Here is an 18243-nt window from a genome sequence, read left to right on the forward strand (position 1 = left end):
ATGCCACCATTTATCCAATGCTGATCATTCACACCACTCAGAGAAGCCACTCGGAAGGCGAGTGATGAGCACAACAAATTCATCTAATGAGGCAGAAGTGAAAAACAGGAGCTACAAGTTAGCTGTCAGCAGGGAATCTTTCTCCAATCATGTTGCAAACGGTCTACTCAGCAGGGCCGGTAGAAGAAAATATTTGTAAGATGGCTCAGACAAATGACATTGCAACCTGGGTCACTATCAGTACCAGCAGACAAAGAGGGGACATGGAAAGAACCAGTTTCTACTATTGTGTTATAAGATACAATAAGGAGCACGTTAACCATCCATTTCAATATAGTACTGGGGGAGCATATGAGGAACAAGGTCAAAGATCAGCCAAGTTATACAGAGTGGCTACCACCTTTCTAGCCATACAGGGATTTTTCTTTTTTTAAACCAATTTCAATTTGAACGTCAGATGCCGCATTGGCAGCTTTAGATGACTGCTATAGCACAGCTGTAACCTGGGCAATGTAGCCTCAGCAAAGAGCCACAGGGCAACTGTTATTGAGCAGCCTCCAAGACCCCATTATAGTCAGGGGGCTACAATGAAGGAAGAAAGATTCCAAAAGGCACTGGCATAGAAATAGGGGTGTACAGAGGCCGTATGCACTGGGCATGTGATCAACTAGCAATACTAGATCTAACTGATAAAAAAAACAAAAATGTGTTGCTAAGAAGAGATTAAGAATCTCACAGCCTCCAATATGCAGAGGAAACCCCAGTTAAATATTTCCTTCAACAAAATGTACTATTACACATTCTGAGATGGCTGTTTTTATTAAGAAAATCAACTTCATCCCCCCAAAATGACAGTGTACTAATTTTACCCCACTCTGAAACCCCACGTTCAGTATCAGCTATTAGAAAAAATGCATTTTCAAAATCACAAAGCCAGAAACAAAGAATAAAAAGACCTCACACAAAACAAACTCTTTATTATTCTTTGCAGAAAATAAATACAAGTGTATATTGCATATGCTTTCCTACAAAAAAGCATTTCTACAAAAATTCACAGATTGTATACAACAATACCACCTTTTTTTGGTGATGAAATTGAAAATATTATACAGCAGATTACTTCATTTCATTAATCATTTTAAAGCACTGGCAGCAAGCAGCTTTGGAAGAGGAATGTTTTACTAAGCAGCTCATCCCTTGCTCTCAGTGCTCTAGCTATAGTGCATTTAAGCTAAAAGCAGAACGGGTTGATTTTTCGTGTATGTTTTTTGTTCAAAAAATTGCAAAAATCACCCCATTGCCCCAAAAGCCAATTTCTATTTAGGGTTATCATGATATCTTGCTTATCAGAGAAAATAAATGGTGCCACTGAGATTTGAAATACAGTACTGTACAGGCGATCCGCACACTTCCAGTATGGCCCTTCGTTTAGTTGCTACAAACTAATGATAGCAGCAAATCAATCATCCAGTCCTATATTTCTGAACAGGTAGGACATGGACTCCCCGTTGTGGATTCTGCGGATGGCTTCAGAAAGGATCATACTGATGTCCACGGTTTTGATTTTGGGGCACTGTAGTTTCTGGATCTCGTGTGGGATGGTGTTGGTGACCACCACCTGGTGAGAGTGCATGGACACAGGTATGAGAGCTGACCAGTCATGGATCAGAGTTATAAATCTTTCAAAACATTTTCTTTCCAACACCAAACTGATATAAAACATATATATTCACATTTCTGGGTGTGCACATTTACTAGAACTCTGCAAGGCGTGGACAGCTTGAGGCCAGTACCTGACTCTGGTTCACTTCATCTTTACAATACGAGTTGGAGATGAACCAAATCACCTGCCCTTTCATATCGCTGCTGTTACTGCTTGCAAGGTGTGTGGGGGGAGGGGAGGAACGAGAGAGGTACACACACTGGTCACCCTGACAGGATAGAGCACTGCTCTCTTCCAGCATCTGAGTCAAGCTGCTCCAGGGCACAAGTAATTTGAGAGAAACAAACAAAAAAAAAATTTTGTCTATTTTAAAAATACTCCTATCTCGCCACTCGTGGCAATATCACTGCTGTTTCCAATATAAAATCACATACATAAAATATGAAACAATACACTGTATTTCTGACCTGGAAACGAAGGGTAAAAAGATAGTGAACCTGAGGGAAGGCAAGAAAGTAGGACCTTGTAAGGATGCTGTGATGGGAAAGACAAGGCGATGCCAATATAAGATGGTTGGAGAGTGAGATCAGGACAGTGAAAGTAATCAGGGGATGGACAATGAAGGTGCAGGAGACAGGATAAAAAGGCTTGGAAGAGATGCATGAATACAGAAATCTGAGGTACAGAGGGTGTAGATATAGAAATAAGATGCACAAGGATGGAGAAAAGAGAAAGGTTACAAAAGACTGAGGAGATAAGAAAATGCCTTGAAAAGCAAGTTTTGCTTACTGTAACTGGTGTTTTCTGTAGATAGCAGCATGAATTAGCCATGCTCAATGGATAACGTCAGGCAGCACAACTTGGAACGGTCTCTCAAAGTCTGTTAAAGTTTTTGGATATTGAGGAGGGCACGATGCTTTTGGCCTCTCTGATGGTTCTTGGGGCACCTCTTCTTAGACTGAGTTTTCCCTCAGTGGGTGAAGTATGGGAGGACTTCATTTTTCTCTCCCTCTATACTTCGGCTGCTGCTCTCTTGGAAGCTTGGTCTCCATCCAGAGTCGGGCTATTCTGTCCGCCCTCTTCCGTTGAAACCTTGGGGACACGCGGCCACAGTCCCTACAATTTGTCTGGTCATGTTCTGGGCCTAGGCACAAGCAGCAATAATTGTGGCCATGCGCGATGGCCATATGTCCACACGAGCAGTATTTGAAGCTGGACGGTTGGGAGGCCTTCGTACCACTGAAAAGTGCTTTTGGTTTGTCACCACGTACGATTAAGGATAGAGAGTTGTAACAAATAATGAGAGTGTGAATCTCCTACATCTGTGCGCAGCATGGATGAAAAAAGACTGAGTTCTGAAACCTATGATCATGCGGGAATGCCTGCGCATGCTCAGTGTTCAAACACTTTGACTTTGAGAGACAGCTTTGCGTCGTGCTGCATGATGTAGTCACCCATTGAGCATGGCTAACTTAGCCTGTTTATTGACAGAAAAAATATTTGGAGATGTGAAATATAAGCCTGGATAAATAAAGAGAAACGAAGAGAGCAGAGATATGCAAGAAAGCAAGAAATGAAAGAACAAACAGAAAAAAAAAGGGAAATTTTAATTTTTGATTAGAATTTTATTTCTGTGATAAACTAGTTTAGATCATATTTGATTTGAAAAGTCAAGCCAGAGCCCTCTATCATATTTTCTGGCTTGCCCACTTCTAGTATATATTAATTTTATATATAACTATGACTGCAGGTTTTTCCACAGAGCTTTGCTACCTGCTGTGCATAATAAAAATTCAGTATTCACATTGCTTTTTAAGTTGGGAAAGATTTCTATTTGTTCTATAATCACCATTCATCTCCTTCATCTATTGTCACCAAAGGCCTTCAGACATATTGGAGAGAACATAGCAACAAGCTGGCCATGCCAACAAGAGACAGAAGGGAAGCATCCAGTGTAGCAGAGGTAGGCAACCAAGATTTAAATATGGGGTAGATAACTGATTGAGTGTCACAAGCCGGTCAGCCCCATGATCTGCCACATTCCTTTCACATAAGGATATACAAATCATACAAATCCTCTAAGGGGATATTAATTAGCAAATATTTGTAAAAAATGGTACAACAATGGACTGTATAACTCCTAGGGACCTAGGATTATAAATCTAGGAAATACAACGCACATGTTCACCATCCCTATAAATAAGTGACCAAATTCTGAATATATTTTGATGTGGTTTTTTTTTAAGCATTTACATAGAATTTGAAAAGTAACAATACTCACCATGTACCAATTCTATCTTTTCCTTTAAAATCATGTTTTTATTTTTTGGCATTTCTTTAAGCTGGTGTTATTTGTTATGTTCGACAAGGTACATCACTCAGTGTAAACCTGACTGGCTAAAGCAGTGTTGCGATTTCATTATGAGGAGGACATAATTAGATCCAGTGACACTTGTCAGCATACATGCTAACAAAGATGGAGACAACTTGCAAGGAAGCAACTTAGTACATTAAAAGTGCGGATTCTTTTTTTTGAAATGTACTTAGCTTGATTGGCATTTTTTCCAATATTTCCATTTTTTCAGCCTGGCCCTTTCCTCCTGCTCCTTTCGGCTTCCAGTTCAAATAGGAAGCAGCTTCTGTTGGGCCATGGCACCCTGAACTTTCATCTGCCACTATTCAGGGCCTCTGTTTTATAACCTCCCACTTAGCTCAGCCATTACATTGATGGACCTTCCTTGACCACAAACCAGAGAGACCACAGATACTGTTGGACCTCTGGCCTGGTCAGTAGGTATCTTTATTGAATGACGGCTAAGACTCTCTCCTTCCCAGGGATTGTGAATGCTACCTCCACAGCTGGCCTGAGAACCGAATCCAGGTCTTCTGCAGGGTGGCATATAGCACTGCTATGGAACCACTGGGCTGGTTCATGAATGGCTTCTAATTTATCTGTTTTAAGTTTTAAAAAGGTTGCTCAGAAGCAAGCTCCTCTTTACCTCATCAATCGAAGACTCCTCTATCAGCCGAGGAGCATCTGAAGACAGCAGACCATGTGTGGCCATCATAAAGATCTTGTATGCGCCTCTTTCTCTGAGCGTCTCAGCTGCTGCCAGAAAACTGTCCACATCATCAATGATGTCATCCTAGGAGAACAAGCAAGCACAGGGAGATATGGAGGTGGGCTTAACTACAAACACTGAAAAAGACCGAACGCGAAAGCCATGCAGAGGCAATTTAAACAAAAACAGCTTGCTAAACAGCGAGATAACGTACGATAGGCGCTACATCTCAACACACTGCCACAATATTGTCTCAGTGCTAAATCCCACAAAGGGTTAAACTAAACCCATGGAGGACTGCAGCCTGCTGCTTGCCAGGATGATAGAAATCTTAAAAGGATTAGGCACCAAAGGCCTTTTGCCTCAGGATATCCAAGTTCAAATTTAACCTGGGTCCCAAGTGAAATGACTTAAGCAGGCTCAATCTACTCTTTGGATTCCTGAGTACCAAGTAGATAACCAAGCCTGGAACTGCACCAGGTATGGGCTGCAGACTTGAATAAAGCTGCAAGGACATCAGTGTGAAGCATACACAGCACCTGCCTGATTTATGCTTGTGGGGGAAAAAAAAAAAAAAAAAAAAAAAAGTAAATGGAAACTTCAGAAGAACTTTAAAATAGAAAAATAAAACCCATTTCATTTTTGTAAATCTATTCTACTGGCAGGAAAATGTAAGCATTACTAACCCCGTAGCATTACAGAAGAACTACCATTGATTATTGTGATCACTATGCCACGTGTCCAAACTTTTCTGGTGATATCCAAACCTGCTGGAAGGTGCACAGGAGATAGACTATTTCAATCTTTGAACCCAAGAGGGGAATTCTCCTGTAATGAAAGCCAAGCCTTGCATCCTCTTCTGCCAATATTCTGATGTTTGAGTAAAATTATGGCAAACACCAGTTTTCAAAACCCACATCTGAAGGTAACTCATGTCACCTGCGCCCTAATACTAGAAGGATCTCTTCTACATAGAGAAGAATTTTACAAGACGAATAGGTGGAGGAGATCTTTTCTAGTTTAATTAAAACAATAGAACAAGAACTGGGCTTAAACGCAAGTCTTGATGACTGGGGAAAAATGCGGAGGTTAGTTGATAAGATATCGATCTGTTCTAGAAGCAAAGTGATGATTAAATTACTGTAGAAGTTTTTGGCAAGATTTAAACAATTTAACTTCCGTCCTTTGTTGGCGAAGATGTGAATGTGTTGCCACTCTCACATGTGATAGATCTGTAGGTTTCTCTCTCATTTCTCACGGGTGGAAGAGGAAGAAGTTTCAAGCAAGATTTTGGTTCCTTTCTTAAATTTATTTAATGTTTATTTCAGTTGGGTTCATATACCAAACAGAAACAAACATTTATAAAAATAAAACAGAAAAAATGCAAATAAAAACAAAACAAAACCCAAAAAATGAATCCTAGCCTTGCTGAGGCCTCTGACCCTTCTTCCAGCCCCCACCCCAAAGAAACCTGCAAGGCCTGGGCCTACCTGACTGGGCTGAGCCCATCTGGGGCATCCTTAGGCCCCTCCCCATCTTACTCAAAAGATGCCAGGGCCTCCCTGGCCCACTCGTATCCCCTTCTGTGGAGGGTCCTGGAGAAAGAAAAAGGTAAGGGGGATAAATGCCCACTTGCTCTTGCTCCACTACAATCCTTTTAAAAATGGTGCCGATTGGTGTCAGTTGCAGGCCAACGTTATGTGGTATCCTTTCTAAAGGGATGCTGAGTGACCAGGATCAAGTGGGCAACACTCCTGCCCCTTCCTTGCTCCAAAACCCCCACCAAAGGGGTAAGTGGAAGCGGCAGGAGGGGGGATGGCAGTGGTTTGGTTTTTGTTTTTTTTCACAAGGATTGGTTTCTGACCCCTGCAAATTACCTTCTCCTTCTTACTCTCCTAATTGTATTTATTGCAGACACTTGCTTGTTTTCATACTAACCTGCTGTTCTCTGTTGGAGAAGTTGGAATAGTTTCACAATGCTATATATTTCTGAGGGCAATTTTCGGTGACCGGATGCTGCTTGCAGGCAGAGTACAAGTTGATTTTCAAAAGAGGAACTCCAAGGAGTTTCCATTTCAAAATCCCGTGAGCTGCATGCTGCTGGGTGGTTTTTTTTTTACCTGCATACTGCGCGAGTTAGTGAAAACTGGGACACTGGCTTTTCCAGCCCTGCCTCTTCCCACCCCCCCCAAGAGAAAAACAAGCACTTGGTTGTCAATACACATACTTTTCTCTACAGAGGGTCTTGGGCAATTTTTAAAGGGCTTTGTTTTGGTTTTTTTGGCAGGTAAGCCCCTGTTACCCCATGGAAATCCATTTAAAATTTGTCCTCTGTATTTTTAGATTGTCTGCATTAAAATAAAGTTTATAAAAAAAAAAAGAAATCAGATAATCGTACTGCTTTAAAACAGGTCCATACCTAGCTTGAGTTTCATAGTCAAGAGACCTTTAGTGCTCACATAAAAAGGGGAACAGTCATGGTTGGTGAAACGGGAGTGGATTTTTTTGTTTGTTTGTTTTTTTTAATACAACCACACTGTAGCAGCAGACATATGCAAACTGAAACAGGAATAGGGTCACCTTTCCCAGCTACTTTAGCACTCCAACTGTGAACAAACTGCAATACAATGGGGATTATCAAAAGGTCAAACTTCTTCAGATCTCTCTCTATATACATACATATATATATACACACACACACACACACACACACACACACACACACACACACACACGAAAAAAACCAGCAAAAACCTTAAAATAAGGCAAGACATCATTGAAAAGAAAAAATATTAGGATGCCAATAACTATCTTCTCAAAATGTTCTCTCTCCCTTTTACCAACCCTGGCTGTGTCCTTTTAATGTCAAAGGAAAAATATTATTTTTATTTTAATCAGAAAATGTATTGTGTACATACCACAATGATGGCTATTCTTCCGCCCACATCCCCAACAACTGTAATAGGAGGCTTTTCCTTTGGAATTAGCACTGATTGAAACGATAAAAACAAGAACAAAAACAGTTTTGCTTCCTAGACTGCAAAGCAGATTCACATGTAGGTGCAGGCATGTGTGTGTGCAGGCACACGTGTGTGCGCGCGTGTCTAACACTCGGACCTCCCCAACATCAGCTGAAAGAAGAGAGGGGTTAAAAGGTAGAATAAATTCTTATCACTTCACTGGTAAAATATTTCATGAAACTCTTTGCAACATCAAAGACAAGACATGAAGAGTCATGCAACTATCCAACTAACATCTGAGCCACAGGATTAGGATGCTTAAACTTTTGAATTAGATAAATTTAGGTAAAAAAAAAATAAAAATACGGAACAGAGCAGCCATGTAATTGGATAAAATAAAAGTGTTCTCTTGATTCCATGCCTTCTCCCCATTCTGTCAGTTTGGCAGCTTGCATGTGCTTGCTAACAGCCACCTGGCCTTCTAACCTAGAAGGGGCTTCCAAAGTCCATCTAAAGTACTATGCACATAAACTTATACAAAAGTTATATTTGTAACCAGACATCCTCACATGCTAAAGCAGTGTTACTCAGCACGTGCCACCTTCAGGACTCAGACTACTTTATCTAAAGCAGTCTAAAATGTAGCTGGAATTCAGTTCCAAAGTTAAAGAAAACACAATGTGAATGATTCTTGGTTCACCAAGTGGCAAAGGCTGAGTAACAATGCACTAAAGGCAAAGCAAGTGGTTATCTTCAGTCTCCTGTTTCACAAGAAGCTTCTCTACAATGCAACTTCTATCTTCCATCCATGGCCCCTCACTGTGTAACTCCAGGGCTTTGATGACCTGCTGCTCAAAAATATGAAGCCTCTACCCAGTACAATGGAAAAAGCCACAAAATTTAAATGCAACTCTTCAGCAGTGATCAAAAGCTGGGATTTCCCTGTCACAAACTGGTGCCTTAATATTCAATATGTAACAATTATGTTAGGCAACTGAAATTAATATTTCAAAGACAGACAGTACTCATGCACACTTAGATGTAGTATAATAGTTACAAGACCAGGGGAAATGTATATGCATCATTTCCTTTTTATCCTCTTGTTGCGCAAAGGGGACATCAAATTGTGCTTTGTTTTCAAATTACTTCCCTAATTTCATGTACAGTAAAAATTTAAATAAAACATACCTCCAAGTGCATATTTAGAAGCTTTACAGATCTCAATTATTTGAAGCTTGTTAAAACAGTACAGAAAAGACATCTGAAAAGCGAACATGAAGCTTTTTGCTTGCTATACTGACACCTGCATATATTCAAAACTACATATAAATGGGCAACTGTTTAAAACTCAGATTGGAGACACAGATTGTACAGTTCTCATGTTTGTTGAAGACCAGGTGGCATTTCCTTCACAAATGACACCTGCTGGTGAAAATATAGTATTCCATAGTCTGCATTCCCTGAACTGAAGCAGGAAATCAGCCTATTAATTTGAGCAATAGCTGGTACAAGAGGATCAGAAATCAAGCCGGATCTGTGGCACAATGGTTAGCATTTGTACTGACAACTGGGAATTCACTGCTGTGATTTCTGGCTGAGAAGTACTTGCAGCAGGTAGAAGAAGGGTATGCAATCTCTGCAGTCACAAATTACAAACATCCAAATCTATTTCAGGTCCTGCAGAAACTGTGGCCCAGTTGCTAGTCTCTATTTAGGAAAGAGACTCTGGCTAGGAATCAGAATGGTTACTAGGCCAGGAATAAAGTGCATTGACAGAGCTGTGATGGTAGCAACTAGAAGTGATGATATAGCTCAGGATCAAGTTGCACTTTCAAAAGTTATGTAGGCCTTTGAAACTAGAATAGCAGATTATGTTGAGGACCAAGACTAATATGGAGCTTTATGGGGACTTCTTATGGCTCCTTTAATCCATGTGTCCACATGGGTGCTCATCCTGAGCCCTGGTACTGCACGAGTGGGTCATGGACTTTAACATGAAGGTACAGTTCATAAAAGTCATCCAGATGGCTTACTAGCTAACATGGTAACGTGTTACAGATTGAACACAGCAAGAGCTGGCTCATGGTTTCACATTTATTCAAGATGGAGAAACTAATGGAAGAAATCTTAACTTCCCTAATTCCTTGGAAACAGACTTACTGGGTATCTCCAATGTGGGATGTATGGTTGCAATGTTTCTCACGGAAGGTGGAGAATGGCGACCATCCACCAGGTCAGACTCAGCATCTTGAGCTTCCCCATGGATCACTGCGATACCCAATCTCAACCGCTCAGCAAATGATTGTGCCCTGAAGGGAAGCAATTAAATAAAATGGAAAAACATATTTTAATCAAATTGCCTGCTAAATTTCATTTTCATTCTTATTCTCGACAATAAGAAAAGCATGATGCAATTTATCCAACTTTCCAAGACACTATCTTGCAGGGACACCTCTTTTTATGCATTATATCCCTATTAAAAATGTTTGTCACCTTCCATCACACAACCGTGGGGTTCTGCTCCTGTAAGTTTTCAGATACTGAGAAGGGTCTGCCCTGGTCAATACTTGTCTGGGAGACCCAGAAAAGTGGATGCTGCAGAATGTGGTGTTGGGTCACTCTTCATTCTGGGTCAGCAAAGAACCAATGCTTCAGCTGAAGATGCCATCTTTTGGAAGAGATATTATTAAACCAAGGTCCTGTGTACTCTGAAGACATTAAAAATCTTGGGGACATCCAAGATGGCAAAGAGTCAGTGACCATGTTCTGCTGGACTCTACACTTTGTAGAAATATAGGAAAATTAGTTCTTACCTGTTAATTTTGTTCCTGTAGTACCACGGATCAGTCCAGACTATGGGTTGAGCCTCCTGTCCAGCAGATGGACACAGACCAAAACTGAAAGGGTATCCTATATCAGGACAGAGCCTACCCTGCAGCCCTTCAGTATAACCATTGTCAAAGCAACAAAAAGGTATAAGGTCAAGCAAGTAATAAAATAGCCATTAGAAGTGTAAAACGATCAAATTGAACAATTGAATGAATTGTGTAACTATTGCGAGGCCTAACCAATAAAACCACAATGACCCTGACTAACTATCTATCAGTCCTCAGGCCACTCAGAGGCTGTGACTAGATCTGCACCACCTACTGGAGACAGAGTAAGACTGAGGGGCTGTGACTGGCACAGGGGCATATATGGCTCCGCCCACAAGTTTTGCTCTGTCTCCACCTGCTGGTGCGGAGTCACAACCCAGGTGTCCTGGACTGATCCTGGTACGTACAGGGAACTAAGCGCTCTTGCATGACTACCCCCTGCTCATCTTAAAAGATGCTTCCGGTGCCTTCAATGAGAATCTAAGAGAGCCCATGCAGAGCCACTCCTATAATACAGAGAAAGGAAAGAAATTCGAGCAGACAGATCGAGGAAAACACGGGAGGGCGCCTGGACTGATCCGTGGTACTACAGGAACGAAAATTATCAGATAAGAAACTAATTTTCCTTTAATTTTGAGGCTATCTGGAAAGATTTTGTGACTTTCAGGCCAGATTCGCAGTTTGTCTCAGAAATTTGAATCTTCTTGGAAAAAAATCTAAGACCCATGACACCAGGAGGGCTATTTTCAAAAGCCACATATCTGTGGAAATAGCTATTTATCTGGATAAAAGGCTTTCTGAAAACTACCCAAGCTGTAAATGTGTAAAAGTATGTATTTTATCTGTATTTTCATGGTGACTTCAGGCCAAGAGGCAATCATATAGTTTTTCATTTTCATATGCATTTTGGATGAAAAAAAAAAAGCAGGTGCAAATCTCTGCAGGTCCAAAATCCACAGGTAAAAGTACCATGGGGCCTTGCACTGCTCACACAATTTTGAAAATTGCCCCTAATACAACATATAGGCTGCTTAGAGGATGTGGAAAAATATATCAAGAACCTGAAACATTAAGGATAATCTTTCATTCTAACACACAAAAAAAAAAAAAAGTCCACTGAGAAGACATCTCATCAATTCTCCCAGGGTTTTCTTGGTGTCAGCAGCAGATACAGGTATGTTTAGGAAATATATGCTTGAAAAGTAAAAAAAAAAAAAAAAACCAAAACAAAAAAAACTGAATCTCTTCCTTCTATTTCCTGTAACTGGTTAAAAGCCCTCACACAATCACTGTTCTGTCAAAACAGAATGCAAAGGTCAGGATATGCTTTTTCCTGAGTCAGTGTAATCACATCTTGTATGAAACCGCTATAAAGAGTTATGCAATTGTCCATGCCAGTACTGGTCAGCAAGTGACTGTACCGAATACTAACTACAGAGCACCAAGTTTGAACAGGGAAATCTTTTTTAAAATTCAGCAAATGTAGAACATTGTTAACTTATTATACTTCACTATTTCCTGAATCACTGATAGCCTTCAGTCTTTAAATTTTTATATATTTAAATGGTATTTTGTAAATTTTGTAAAATTTTATTGCTGTATATTTTTAATTATATATTGTACTGAAATGTTGCCAGCAGCTTTGAGCTCCCTAGGGAAAAGGGCAGGGTAGAAACCCAAGAAGAGAATCAACCCATGTCATAAGGACATTGTACTAAGCCCATTCTAATGACTAAATAAGAATAAAAACTCAAGACCTGCTAGCACTGCAGCCACAGGGTTTTCTTTCAGTTCAAGTGCTAGAAATTTCTGTTCATGGATCTGGAAAATATGGACTCCAGTCTCTGCAGGAAAGCAAGTGTTGCTTACCTGTAACAGGTGTTCTCACAGGCCAGCAGGAGGTTATGGATACCACCCATATGTGAGGACTACCATCCTGCCTGTCCTGTGAGAATACCTCTTTTTAAAATCATTTTAATAATGTACTAGCTTAAGGAAGGATGTCATCTGCCTCCCCCAGCCATCATAGTCAAAATAAGCCAAATGAAGAGGACAGGTTACAGCTATCAAGTTATAGGAAAATTTGTTCTTACCTGCTAATTGTCATTCCTGTAGTACCACAGATCAGTCCAGACAAGTGGGTTTATGCATCCCTGCCAGCAGATGGAGGCAGAGAACAAAACTTTGAGGCCCTGCTATATATCTGCGAGTGCCTGCAGTCCCTCAGTATTTGTCTCTCCAGATGGTAGAGGTGCAAACCTGCAATCTGGAGTTTTGATAGATAAAAAAAAAGAAAAAGAAAAAACGTCAGAGAAGGAAGACGGAAGGTTCCTTTGTGGGCCATCCCTTGAGTTGAGCAGGGTGAGAGAGGGAGGTTGGTGATCCCTGAGAAAGCTCTGCCCTCACCCCCGAGTTTGCTCCCTCTGGACATCCAGAAGCAGGGAAGTGGTCCTTTGTGTTTTCCTTGCTTGCTGGTTGTTTTTTTGTTCGGTGCATGTGCCTTTAAAGAAAAAAAAAAAAAAAAATAGATGCTGTGCAGGGAGCTGCTCAGGAGCTGATTGGCTGAGCTGCCGGGAGACAGGGCAAAAACTTCCCAATTGCTGGGTTGGTTGCTTGCTTAGCATCTGGGACTCGCCGCCAGTGGTGTTTGTTCAGCGGCAGGGGCTATTTTTAGGCCTGACCGCAATTCAAGCTGATGCCCGCTCAGCGCAGGAAGAGTTGCCGCAGCTGCGGTTTGAGAGGTGTTTGCCTCAGTACAACTGCGTTTTGTGTGGCTCGAGAGGGGCTGGGAGGACCCTGTGGCCATTTTGAGAGCACATGGCGGGAGCAAGGAGGCTGTTTCAGAGCCTCAGGACTCTCCTTCCCCACTTTTACCCGTCTGTTTAAGACCTGTTGGGGGCAGGGAAGGGACAGGAGACGATGGGTAGGATCCGGTCCTCGTCAGATTCGGAGCAATTTTCAGCAGATTTTTTCCTTCTTCACAAGGCCTAGTTGGCTAAGAAGGAAGCAGGATCCCAGCGGCCACTTCCCAGGAAGCCACTTGTGACTAAGAAGCAATAAATATAGACAAACAAAACTTGATTTGCCTCTTGTTCAGGGCTCCACAGGAAGCCCAGTGCTCCCCTTTTTCGGGGTATGCAAGCCAAGGCAGATGCTACAGGATCATCTCTTCTGGCCAACTCTCTTCTGTCTGTGTAGGCCAGCCCACTCCTTTCTGGCTTCCAGCTGATTCAGACACTATTCCTTCTGGCCTGCGCAAGCCTCCACTGCCACTGTTGCTGCTTCCTGGTCTCTGCACCTAATTCTGTAGGGCACATGCAGAGTTCTGTACACATTTTGCACAACTGTTCAATGCAGAATACCCCAAGTAGTAACTGTATAGTTTTGATGAGATAACAATCAAAGAAATTACATGCACACTTTCCCTTTGAAATCTGGTGTAACTTAAGCATGAATTTGCCAGCTAATTTATGCGAGATGTTATAAAATTATCCTCTTGAAGATTAAGGTTGTTTGGAAAACGATTCCATTTTATATCGCTTAGTTACTGTTGAAGGTTTGTAGGGTTTACCTCTGAAATTGCACACAAGTAATGCTAAAGTATCAAATTACCAACAATCTTAAAGCTGATGATACCAGCTTGTGCAAACCAGTGATCCGATTGGCTGGAGATAAAACCAAACAAACCTGTAAAAGGTATAATTCAGGCACAAGAAGTAAACCTTTTTCAAATGGAAAGGCTGCTCACAGAGGGGCGGATTTTCAGAGCCCTGCTCGCGTAAATCCGCCCAAAACCGGGCGGATTTACGCGAGCAGGGCCCTGCGCGCCGGGAAGCCTATTTTACATAGGCCTCCCGGCGCGCGCAGAGCCCCGGGACTCGCGTAAGTCCCGGGGTTCTCGGAGGGGGGCGTGTCGGGGGGCGGGCCCGGTCGTCGCGGCGTTCCGGGGGCGTGTCGGCAGCGTTTTGGGGGCGGGTACGGGGGCGTGGCTACGGCCCGGGGGCGTGGCCGCGCCCTCCGTACCCGCCCCCAGGTCGCGGCCCGGCGCGCAGCAGGCCCGCTGGCGCGCGGGGATTTACGTCTCCCTCCGGGAGGCGTAAATCCCCCGACAAAGGTAAGGGGGGGGGTGTAGACAGGGCCGGGTGGGTGGGTTAGGTAGGGGAAGGGAGGGTAAGGTGAGGGGAGGGCAAAGGAAAGTTCCCTCCGAGGCCGCTCCGATTTCGGAGCGGCCTTGGAGGGAACGGGGGGAGGCAGCGCGGCTCGGCGCGCGCAGGCTATACAAAATCGATAGCCTTGCGCGCGCCGATCCAGGATTTTAGTGGATACGCGCGGCTCCGCGCGTATCTACTAAAATCCAGCGTACTTTTGCTTGAGTCTGATGCGCAAGCAAAAGTAGGCTGATCGCGCTTCTTTTAAAATCTACCCCAGTATGAAGCTTGAAGGGAGCGGTGGTGCGCAGGAGCAGTATCAGAAAATAAATTCTTCATATGAAGTTTGGTGGATGCACGGATCGACCTTCCAGTGGAGGTAGTGGCGACAAAAACCAGTAACAGAATTCAAGAAAGCCTATGATAAACACGGAGGAGCCTCACTTGCGAAGTGAGGGGAAAGCCAGAGGTCAGTTGGGGTCTACAGCATTTCCCCAGGAATGAAACTGAGCGGAGCAGATAGGCCTAATATTCCTTAACTGCTGTCATTCTCTGTTTCTATGAGGCCGGTTAAGTTGCACTTTTTTGTAAACTGGGTACAAGGGTTTTATTATGATGTTAAAAATTAAAATGGCTTAAATGTACCATGGGAAAGAAAGATTAAATATTTCTGGCTCCTTACATGCTATTTTGAGAATGAACGTGTGATCACTGAAAGAAAACCGATCTGTACTCACCTCTTTGCAGATGAAGGAGATTTGGCTACAATCACTGCATTCCTGTAATCTGGAATCTGTTGGGGGTGAGAGGAAAAAAGGGAGCTGAAACCTAAGAGAGCATTGTAATCACCTTATACCTGAAACAATCCCCAAAACTAGAGATCTGTTTTTATTTTCTTTCCACTTCTTTTATAACTCCAGAATCAGCTTTCTAATTTGCCCTGCAAGTTTCCAGAGAAAGGAATATGTAAAACCAAAACCAATTTGCAATCCGCTCCATCACAGGTCCTAAGGAATTTCAGAAGGCTCTAAAAACCTATTTGTTTTCACAAGATTTCAACCCTTAGAGCCCCCGCCAATTGGCAGTGTAACTTGAAATGGAGTTCAAGCTCCCTCATAGTAACTGTTTTATATTTATTTTAAATTATGTATATTTCTATGTAACCAGCCCCAAACTTTGGAGAACATGGGATATACATTCTTATTAAATAAATATTTTTTAATAAAAATCACAAATAAAAAAAAAAGCACATGTATTCAACCTATATAGAAGAGCTCTGGCCATCAAAACCTGACAGACAGTTTGGGAACAACTTCTGATTCTTCATCATAAAACTGTTTAGCAGTGAAACTCACAACATTGCCTCTGCAACCCTCAGTGACTTGCACATAGCAAGAGGTTACGCCAACCCGTATGTTCTTATGAGAAACGAGATCATGACATCAAGTTGATGATTACTTTTATTTTCTTTTGCTTCTGTGCAACCATTTGAGGTTCTTGAAAAAGATGAACAGTATCCTGTGCGTAACTGTGTTTAGCGTAAAAATACATTCTAAAAGAGACCGGCTTAACGGCCCAGCAGCAGTGCGCTACTGTGCAAGAGACCCAGGTCTGATTCCTGGACTGCTCTGCCTCCTCAGGCCACCACCTACAGGACAAGTATCACAACTGCCTGGAAGGATTCCCAGCCATTTTTCAATTGATATTGGTTGACTCAAGTGTAACACGCTGTTTCTAAGCTCCTTGGTTATCATCCAGTTATCCCCAGGCAGAAGACAAATTTGGCCCTGGCTGAGGAACTGGGTATGCTCCTGCAGAGACCGCGAGTCAGACTGAGAAAGAGCTGGAGAGGAATGAAGTTGCCAGCTGATGTTATCAGTGAAATGGCTGCTGTGTTTACCCACCAGCTCTCGACAAAGCTTCCAACTGCTCTCCGAGAAGATCATGCACAACAATACGTGAACTTGCTGAAGAGAATGTTTATACCGGTAGTAAGAAAAGAGATTGAAAGAGAGTTAAAACTGAACTGACACTTGGAAAGTTTTGATAAATCTGGAATGCTGTGCAGACTGAGTTCATGGCTGGGATACTAAAATCTTATACCATCTGAATCCAATGGTAGATTAACATCTGTTTTAGTGTCAAGGAATTAACATCAATGACTTCTGGCAGCGTAATATTTTGCCAAATAAATTCAGCAAGCTGAAAGCTGGTGTGGACATTGGCTTTTATTAAGAGCTGCACCAACACACTACAGCCCTTTTGAAAAGATATCCTTGTAAACCCAGATAGCTGAAAGAAGTTTTACACTGCTGTGGTAGTACTGAGATGTTACATAAACACAAACCTGTACTGGGTTCCAGGGGATAGGTTTCTCAGTCAGAGGACTGTTTCTGCAATGACTGAGATAGATATGGGGATAGGCAGATCAAAATATGAAAATGGACAAAAATAAAACCCCCCACACTCTGGGCAGCTGTAAATAAAGGCTGATGATACCATAACCCAGTAGAAGCCAGCTTTGGCTGAGCTGAAAGCCAGCTACTGAGCTTGGGATAAAAAAAAAATGTTCTAAAGCTTCACAGTACACTGTGAATGGGAGTCCTACCTTATCGTAAACAAACAGGATCCTCAGCATGAGGTCTGGCTTGTTTCAAGCAATTCAATACATCCCATTAAAACCACTACCTGAAACCGTATCTCAGGTTAACATTCAAAATGCATGACAGTCATGGCCTGTGCTGTAATTAGGATTACGTGCAATGCTGTTATATTCTCAGATATCCAAGTTACCGCATGGGAAAATTAGGTTTCACACATGACAATGTTCTTTCAAAGGGGCATGGGATAAACACTGTGGATCTGTAAAGGCCAGAGGATAGGAATGAAGAAGAGAGGCATGGGGGTAACTTGCTGGAATGGTGGTTACTACCCTTATCCAATAGCCTTCATACAGTTAATGCAACTCCAACATTGCTCTCTGCTTCAGCGGCAAGGGGAAATGTGGAAAAGAGGATTCATATTCAGACAATAACCAACAAGGACACTGAACCGTACAGTCTGGGAAAACAAGCCTGGGGGTAACTTGCTTGATGCGGCGGTTGCTACCAGGCTTATTGGTTAAGAAATGATCACCAACTCTAGAGTTCTCGGGCTTCTGGATTACCAGATATCCTAACACCCCCACTGTCCAGGCATGAGTGTTAAAACAAGGATCACCAACCCCCCTGCTTGCCTGCCTCAACCAGGGGGGGGTGGCCCCACCAGGTACCTAACAACCCCCCCAGGTGGTCTTCCCTTGCTCTTGTTAAATTTTCTTTTTTTTTTTTAAACCAGACTGTAGGTTTTACACCTCTACCATCTGCCGGAGGCAGAGAAATACTGAGGGCCTGCAGGTGGCACACTGGGTTATATGGCAGTGTCAGTGAAGCTTTTCTTCTGTCTCCATCTGCTGACAGGGAGGCAAAACCCATGAGTCTGGACTGATCTGGGGGTATGAACAGGAACAGACTACCAGTTTTACAACCATAACAG

At 42.4% G+C, this 18243-nt stretch overlaps 1 protein-coding gene across 4 annotated transcripts in view; it reads right to left on the reverse strand.

Moving 5' to 3' along the window:
- Nucleotides 1-957: 957 nt before the first annotated feature.
- The window catches only part of PRPSAP2 (phosphoribosyl pyrophosphate synthetase associated protein 2), a 38382-nt gene continuing 21096 nt past the window's right edge, over nucleotides 958-18243 (reverse strand). For all 4 annotated transcript variants that reach the window (XM_029576072.1, XM_029576074.1, XM_029576076.1 and 1 more), the window contains exons 7-11: nucleotides 15447-15502; nucleotides 9846-9994; nucleotides 7644-7714; nucleotides 4663-4809; nucleotides 958-1618 (exon numbers count right to left, since the gene is read on the reverse strand). In XM_029576072.1, coding sequence (XP_029431932.1) covers nucleotides 1460-1618; nucleotides 4663-4809; nucleotides 7644-7714; nucleotides 9846-9994; nucleotides 15447-15502 — 582 coding nt within the window. In that variant the 3' untranslated portion in view covers nucleotides 958-1459. The remainder of the gene's footprint in view (nucleotides 1619-4662; nucleotides 4810-7643; nucleotides 7715-9845; nucleotides 9995-15446; nucleotides 15503-18243) is intronic.

This window comes from Rhinatrema bivittatum, chromosome 14, assembly GCF_901001135.1.
Source record: "Rhinatrema bivittatum chromosome 14, aRhiBiv1.1, whole genome shotgun sequence".
Taxonomy (NCBI): Eukaryota; Metazoa; Chordata; class Amphibia; order Gymnophiona; family Rhinatrematidae; genus Rhinatrema; species Rhinatrema bivittatum.